The following is an 8,836-nucleotide window of genomic DNA, read 5'->3' on the forward strand; positions in this document are numbered from 1 at the left end:
TCTGGAGATTTATAGTTGCCTGTGTAAGCTGGAGTTTTCTTTGGGACAAGGTCAATTATATTCAAGAGGGCCATCAGTATAACATTGTTAGAGTATGTTCTCCGCGACCCTGTGGGTTTCCTCCCACAAACAACAGGCTCAATAAGACCAGAGGGGCCTGTTACTGTACTGTATCTCTGAATTTAGAAATAAATAAAATTGAGGTCTATAAAGTGACTATAACTAGGAAATTTAATTGAAAGACTAGTAAGTGAGGAAGGGTGGGGGTGAGTGCTCTGGAATTCACTACCTGTTGAGTGACAGAATCCTAACACTGTTTTAACAAGTCCCTGCATAAACATAGCCGGAAGAGTGGATAAAAGAGGTATTATTTCTTCCACCCCCCCACCCCGTTGTAAACTCTAGGTGTGATTATAAGGAGGGTGGTCACGGGACATGAAGAGAGGAGTCTGGTTCAGAGATGTAAGAAAGGAATAACAGGACCTTTCCTAACGTGGGCTTCTGTCCTCTTTTGGACTCCCCCCCCTTCTCCAGCCCTGCATCTCTTTCACCCCTCTCCTCTTCCACTTCTTAATAAAATCTATTCTTTTTTTCTCTCCAGTCCTGACCTGGAACACCAACTGTACCCTTTTCCCATAAATGCTGCCTGAGTTTTTAGAATGTAAGAAAGACTGGTCTTAGCACCCAAATGTGTATTTGGATTTTGCCATTGGCAGATCCTATTCTAATAAACACAAAACCAGAACATTAGAGATGTGACAGGTCAAGTGGCATCTGTGGAGAGATAAACAGTTGTTTCATGTTCTGAGACAGTCACTCTCTCCACCAGTTCTCACCATGGTAGTGTAGTGGTTAGCGCAGTGCCAGCTTTAATGTCAGGACTTGACTCCCACCATCAACACTGCAGCAGTTCAACTGGTATAGCCAGTGTTGAACATCATGGGGTAGAGGATAAGGATATGGGTTGATTTTTGATCCGGTGCAATCTTGTTGAATGATAGTACAGGCTCCAGAGGGCTAAACTTTGCACAAGAGGCAGTATGGTGGATCCCATTTAATCCAGGCAGCCACTTATTGGAGAAAACAAAGAACAAAAACTAATTCAGAAAATAACTGGGATTTCCTTGTTATTTAGGACTCTACACCACTTAATTGTAAGTTTCTAACTAGTGTTAGTTGTATGTGCTTAGAGCAAACAGTTCTTAAAACAGCATGTGGGCAGAAAGACAGATTCAAAAAGCATTTTTATCATTGTTATTTCAACTTTATAAGTCCATTTCTGCACTAAGTGCCTGGGCTTATTGTTCATTTACAATGAAACGACAGCAGCAAACACTGGATGAATTTCTCCACTTAACTATTGGGAACTAATGCAACTTTACAGTACTGTAGTGATATAGTGATTTAATTTGTTCTCCACTTTATTTAAATTCATAATTCATTACTCAGTTAAAATTCCTTTTTTAAATCCCTTTTTAACCATTTCCATGAAAATTGAGTTAATAGGTCTCAATTGGGCCAAAATGTACTGGTCACAAATTAACTAGAACGCACTGTTTTTGAAAGACGAGTACAAGTCTTCTGATGAGTACTTTATTTAAGAAAACAAAAGAACATAAAAAATGCATACATTATCTCAGCACTACAATCTACAGCAGTTTAGAGACAGACACCACAATCAGTTCAGCTTTGAATACCCAACTTTTAGCAATTCACACCAGAAGTCGTTCCACAGCCTGTTGCACAGACTGAATCTGAGGCTTCAGCTGTGAGCCTTCCTTTATGGTGACTGAAGATGCGATGACGGGCCGACACACTCCGCAAGCTCGCCCCAAAGCCTGCTTGGACCTTACAAAAACGTAAGGCACGTTCTTGTCTTCACAGAGAAGAGGTAAATGAAGGATAATCTCCAGGGGCTCAGCATCTGCCGCCATCACAATAAACTCAGCGATTCCTCTGTTCAGTGTCTTGGTGGCTGCAAAGAAAATGAATCCGTAGCATGCTGGTAAGGGCAGCTCTTCATATGTGGTCTCTCCCCACCCACCCCATGCTAACCTCTCCAGTAGCCCATCTCTTCTAGCACCGAGTTCACTGATTCCTCCCCTCTCCAGAATCTGCATCCAAACGGGAGACAGATTGCACATACCACCCCGTCCCATCTCCCACTGTGGGAGGCACAGCTGCCACACCAAAGTGTCCACTCCCTAGAGTACAGAACCAGAACACCCACCTGACCCACTGACATGGTTCAGACCTATTCGGTTAAATCACCTGCAGTCCACAAACCCCTTGCTTTAGCTTATAGATATTAAGATTGAAATACTTGAGCATATAGACATTAAGAAAGAGGATGTGCTGGGGCTTTCGGAAAGCATCAAATTGAATAAGTCACCAGGACTGGATGAGACATACCCTAGGCTCCTATGGGAGGCAAGGGAGGAGATTGCTGAGGCTCTGGCAATGATCTTTGCATCAGGAGAGATTCCAGAGGATTGGAGGGTTGCATATGTTGTTCCCTTATTCAAGAAAGGGAGTAGAGATAGCCCAGGAAATTATAGACCAGTGAGTCTTACTTCCGTGGCTGGTAAGTTGATGGAGAAGATCCTGAGAGGCAGGATTTATGAACATTTGGAGAGGCATAATACGATTAGGAATAGTCAGCATGGCTTTGTCAAAGGCAGGTCGTGCCTTATGAGCCTGATTGAATTTTTTGAGGATGTGACTAAACACATTGAAGGTAGAGCAGTAGAGGTAGTGTATATGGATTTCAGCAAGGCATTTGATAGTTATCCCTTGCAAGGCTTATTGAGAAAATGAGGCATGGGATCCAAGGGGACATTGCTTTGTGGATCTGGAACTGGTTTGCCCGCAGAAGGCAAAGAGTGGTTGTAGATGGGTCATATTCTGCGTGGAGGCTGGTGAACAGTGGAGTGCCTCAGGGATCTGCTCTGCGACCCTTACTCTTCATGATATTTATAAATGTCCTGGATGAGGAAGTGGATGGATGGGTTAGTAAGTTTGCTGATGACAAAGGTTGGAGGTGTTGTGGAAAGTGTGGAGGGTTGTCAGAGGTTACAGTGGGACATTGATAGGATGCAAAACTGGGCTCAGAAGCGGCAGATGTTGTTCAACCCAGTTAAGTGTGAAGTGGTTCATTTTGGTAGGTCAAATATGATGGCAGAATATAGTATTTTTTAAGACAGTAATGGTAAGATTCTTGGCAGTGTAGAGGATCAAAGGGATCTTGGGGTCCGAGTCCATAGGACGCTCAAAGCAGCTGCGCAGGTTGATTCTGTGGTTAAGAAGGCGTACGGTGTATTGGCCTTCATCAATTGTGGAATTGAATTTAGGAGCCGAGAGGTAATGTTGCAGCTATATAGGACCCTGGTCAGACCCCACTTGGAGTACTGTGCTCAGTTCTGGTTGTCTCACTACAGAAAGGATGTGGAAACCATAGAAAGGGTGTAGAGATTTCCAAGGATGTTGCCTGGATTGGGGAGCGTGCCTTATGAGAATAGGTTGAGTGAACTCTGCCTTTTCTCCTTGGAGCGACTGAGGAAGAGAGATGATCTGATAGATGTATATATGATGATGAGAGGCATTGATCGTGTGGATAGTCAGAGGCTTTTTCCCAGGGCTGAAATGGTTGCCACAAGAGGACACAGGTTTAAGGTGCTGGGGAGTAGGTACAGAGGAGATGGTGACATTTGTGAGCTGACCTCAGCACAATCTTTGCTAATCTGATTTGACAATCTATTTCATAGTACACTTCCATGTATTGTACAAATGAAAAGTAAAGCTTTTCTTTATCTGAGCAAATGTTAAAAGATGTCTTCAGAGACACGAGAGGCTGCAAGGTGCAGGAATCTGGAGCAAAAACAGACAGGTGATGATCTGAGTTACAGGGACAGGACTTTATTCCCTGGAGTTAGACAAAATTATGAAGGGTATTGTTAGGATAAATGCAAGCAGGCATTTTCCACTGAGGCTGGGTGAGACATCTAGAGGTCATGGGTTAAGAGTGAAGGATGAAATATTTAAGAGGAACCCGAGGGGGAATCTCTTCACTCAGAAGATGGTGTGTGTAATGAGCTGCCAGATGTCGTGGATGCAGGTTCAATCTCAACATTTCTTTATTTAAGCATACTGGAAGTACAGGGATGGGAGAGGTATGGAGGGCTTTGGTCGATGGGGCTATTTAGAGTTACAGTTTAGCATGCCCGTGCCTGTTTCCGTTCTGTACTGCTCTATTACTCCAAGTCTCTAGGGGGCACCACGACGGTGCAGTGGTTAGCACAACACGATTACACCTCAGGTTCCCGGAGTTCAATTCCAACATTGTCTGTAGGAGTTTGGACACTCTTCCCACTGAGTGCGTGAGCTTCCTCCCACACTCCAAAACATGCATGGGTTAGCAGGTCAACCGGTTATTGTAAATTGTCCTGTGATTAGACTAGGGTTATAGGTTGCTGTGTGGTGCACTCTTGGAGCAGAAGGGCCTGTTCCATGCTGTATCCTTATCCAGGCAACATCCTTGCAGAAAATGACAGTCAACATTTCCAGTGGAGCCCCTTTATTGGCACCCAGACGTCTTTACCTGTGTTAAACCCATTTTCCCTCCCAATTACCATTAAACACTGTAGAGAGGAACACCTTAAACTCAGTGGACACTTGCCTCCCCTCCAATATCACACTCCGGAAAGCAAAAGTACCTTCATTGGCTCCTTTGCGAAGCTGCTTGTAGTTAGTTGCTTGCTGAACAAGATCTAAGATGGTCTTTGTCAGCTGAGCGTCAGCGAGGGGATAGGCCTTTGGGTTGACGTCCTGTTCTGTCTGCAATACAGAGAACAGTTTGTATTTGGAAAGCCCAGCATTTAATCATCCTCACAAAAAGGTATTTTAAAAATTTATAACGTGACAATTCCATTGCACAGAACCAAGCTAAACTCCATATAACCCCATCCTTAAAATCACAGCAGGTTTTCAAGATTGTTCATCGCCATTCTTCAGTACACGTGTAGAAGGGAATGAAATGAACATTGTCTTCACAGCAGCGATTATTCAGAATTGGATTTGGTTTTCAGTGACAGAAAATGATCCACAATTGAGTAAACTGACTGACAGCCTGTTGTGGAAATACCAATGCCCCTGAACAGAAAATCCTCAGAAGTAGTGGACATCACGGGTAAAGCCCTCCCCACCACTGAGCACATCTACATGGAGCGATGTGTCAGGGCAGCAGAATCCATCACCAGGGACCCCCACCACCACCCGGGTCGAGTGGTGCCATCAGGAACGTGGTACAAGAGCCTCAGGACCCACACCACCAGGTTCAAGAACAGTTATTACCTCTCAACCACCTTGAACCAAAGGTGATAACTTCACTTAACCTCACTTGCCTTCACTGAAATGCTCCCACAACCAACGGACTCACTGTCAAGCACTTTTCATCTCAAGTTCTTGATATTACTTATTATTTTCTTTCTTTTTGTATTCATACAGTTGTTTTCTGCACTCTGGTTGAGTACCAAGTTGGGCGTTCTTTCATCGATTGTTATGCTATTGATTTATTGAGCTCGCTCACAAAGAAACAAATCTTCGATTTTAGAGCTATTTATGCAATGAGTGAATGAAGTTGTGTGACAGAGGGACCTGCGGGCAGTGGGCTGTAGGTAGACGGTTTTAGGGGCACTGGCCTTCCTCAGTGATTACCAGAGTTGCAGCTGTACTAGGTGATTTATTGACCGTTAGCATCCCTTTTCCAAGATGGAAAATGTAATACTAGCAGCCAATTTTAAAGTAAGTGGAGGTAGATTTAAGAGACTTGGGCACAAAAATGATATAAAAATGGAGGGCTACGTGAGAAATTGTGTTCAGCTTTGCTATAGGAAAGATGATACTGAACTGGAAAGAGTGCAGAAAAGATTTACAAATATTGCCAGAATGTGGGGGACTGAATTATAGGACAGGACATTTTCTTTTGACTTTATGGAGTATAAAAGTATAAAAAAGATATAGTATAATTGCATTGGGTTGGCAAATCAAGAGCATGAGAGGGAACTTCCTTTTCTTCACACTAAGAAAATGCATTACTAAAGTATGTATATGTCAACCTATGCTACTTTGAGATTCATTTTCTTGCTGGCATTCACAGTAAATGGATAAATACACCAGAGAATCTACGAAAAACTGCACGACAGACGACCAATGTAGAAAAGACAAACTGTGCAAATACATAAGTAATAATAAATAAAAAGCAATAAATATAAAACAAGAGAGGAAGAGTTCTTGAAAGTGTGTCAATAGGTTGTGGAAATAGTTCAGTGTCGGGGTGAGTTATCTTCTCTAGTTCAAAAGCCTGTATTGACTGGCTGCATTACAGCCTGGTATGGAAACACAAATACCCTTGAATGGAAATTAGAGGATGCGGCCCAGTACATCACGGGTAAAGTCTTTTCTGCCATTGAGCACATCTACACTAAGCATTGTTGCAGGAAAGCAGCATCTATCACCAGAGACCCCCTTCCCCCCCCCCCCCCACCTCAGGACACGCTCTTTTCTTGCAGCTGCCATCAGGAAGGAGGTACAGGATCCTGAGGACTCTCACCACCAGGTTCACTCAGTTATTACCCCTCAACCGTCAGCCCGTTGAACCAGTGGGGATAACTTCACTTGCCCCACAACCTATGGACTCACTATCAAGGACTCTTCGACTCAGGATCTTGACATTTTTTTTTCTCTTTTATATTTGCAGAGTTTGCTGTCTTTTGAACACTGGTTGTCTGCCCTGTTGGTGTGGTCTTGCATGAAATCTATTATGGTTATTGGATTTATTGAGTATGCCCACGAGAAAATGAATCTCAGGGTATGTACTTTGAGTATAAATTTACTTTGAACTTCTGTTGGTTGAGGGGTTCCTGAACCTGGTAATATTAATAAGAAAAGTTTATAAGTCTTGAAGCAAACGGATCTTGGACGGCATGGAACAATTGGGCCGAAGGGCCTGTTTCCGGGCTATGGACATACAAGGATGTCACAGCGTGAGCAAGGAGCATCTGCAGGAGGGGCTGCTACCGTGGGTGGTGGGTTTCGAGGAGGGAAGAGTTTTGCTTCCCCTCCAAGTTGCCACGTGACTGATCTCACCCCCCCCCCCCGGACCGGGTAGGGACAACACACCACCGCGCACGCGCGCCTCCGGCCCGACCTGACAGGGACAATTCCTCCGAACCGAACTGACCCGACCCGCAAGGGACAACACCCCAGCATAACGCCCCCCGCCCAAGCCCGGGCAAACCCGGTAAAATCAGACACTTCCCCCCACTCCATCCCAGGCCGCTGAGGAGGTACCGGCCGCGGCCGCCCCAACACGCGGCTGCGTCACCGCGAGCCTGCGGCCCTTGATGGCCCCGATTCCCGTGCCCGCCTCAAGGCCTGCTCCCGCTCACCATTGTCTTAGCGGTTCGATTCACTGTGCTGTTATCGCTGCCACCGATGTCCCCACCGTCCCCTCAGCTGGTGCTTCACGGAGGACAAGAGCTGCTCCCGCTTCTGATCACGGAACTATCCGCCAACGATAGGCACTTCGCATAAGAGGTCACTTCCTTACGTGAGAGGGCGGTAAGCCACAGCGCCCCCTCCGCTCGGCGGAATCCATTACAGGCAAAGGCGGGTTTATCGGCATGTTCAAGATTGTTCAATGTCATTTCCAGTCCTCAGGTGGAAAAGAGAGCGAAATAATTGTTACTCCGGATCCGATACAGCACAAAACAAACGCAGTCAGATAAAGAACACCAGTATAATTAAAAACAATAAATCACAAGATAGCTGATTGTATGCGCAAGTACATACATATTCAGGTTCTAACTTGTCCAACCTCTCCTCAAAATTCAGTCCTCAAGTTCTGGCATCATCCTTGCCAATCTTTTCTGCACTCTTTCCAGTTTAATGACACCTTTCCTATAGCAGAGCCTAACTGAACGCATCTCAGCAGTGCCTAGTACAACAACATTGTGACCTCCCAACTTTTGTACTCAGTACCCTGACAAATGAAGGCCAGAATTGCCAAAACCCTTCTTTGACTATTTATTTCCCTCCACCAATGATGCCTGATCTCTGAGTTCCTCCAGTATTTTGTATGTTTTGCTCTGGATTTCCTGTATCTGCAAATTCTTCTGTGTTTACCACCATGTCTAGCTAGGACTCCACTCTTAGGGAACCATGTACCTGAAACGCCAAGGCCCATCTGTCTACAATGTTCCATGTCTACAACATGGTGCTGAACATCTTGAAAATAAATCTTGCTGGAAATGTTCAGTAAATGCAACCGCAATAGCAAAGGGAGAAATGAGCTGGTGTTTCAGTCCACCGAGATTTCACTCCACACCTGTCATGTGACATCTAAAGGTCCTATTGTGAACTGATTTCTGCTTTAATGAAACTTTATGGATATAGTGGAGAGGAAATAAGAGTTGATCATCATTTAACAATATAATGGCTGATCTACCTTAAGCTTTATTTTGCAGTCTTATCTGCAAATTAATGCTCAGAAATGTATTGACCTGTTTTGTATGAATCCTGGGACTCTGCAGCCATGTGGAATAGGATTTACCAATATTTACACAATTTGAGTCTTAAGTAGTTCCCACACTCATCCTATAAGACAGCAAGCTCAAATTTTGTTGTATATTGCGTCTACCTCAACAAATCTCTGAATAATTAGTATGTCCCATTCCTCTAGTCTTTGGATGATAACGAAGGTGACTTCTGACAAGATATTTGCACCCTGGAGATTCTCCCATGGATTTGCCCTAACCTGATCAGCATTCCCTTTCTGCTC

The 8,836-nt window shown here is 44.4% G+C and overlaps 1 protein-coding gene across 1 annotated transcript; it reads right to left on the minus strand.

Moving 5' to 3' along the window:
• Positions 1-1,577: 1,577 nt before the first annotated feature.
• On the minus strand, positions 1,578-7,605 carry LOC132399043 (NHP2-like protein 1). The gene is made up of 3 exons (XM_059978950.1): positions 7,446-7,605; positions 4,713-4,833; positions 1,578-1,975 (listed from the first exon to the last, which is right to left on the minus strand). Exons 1-3 carry the CDS (start codon positions 7,446-7,448, stop codon positions 1,713-1,715), a joined length of 387 nt encoding a protein of 128 aa, XP_059834933.1. The 5' UTR covers positions 7,449-7,605; the 3' UTR covers positions 1,578-1,712.
• Between the last annotated feature and the right edge of the window lie 1,231 nt (positions 7,606-8,836).

Source organism: Hypanus sabinus, chromosome 9, assembly GCF_030144855.1.
Source record: "Hypanus sabinus isolate sHypSab1 chromosome 9, sHypSab1.hap1, whole genome shotgun sequence".
NCBI classification, from domain to species: Eukaryota; Metazoa; Chordata; class Chondrichthyes; order Myliobatiformes; family Dasyatidae; genus Hypanus; species Hypanus sabinus.

What these genes read in the sequence shown, in the direction of transcription:
- LOC132399043 (XM_059978950.1), bottom strand. An exon ending in TCGCAAAGGAGCCAATGAAG is followed by an intron (nt 1,976 to 4,712) that starts GTACTTTTGCTT and finishes TTTTCTTTGCAG; the next exon opens with CCACCAAGACACTGAACAGA.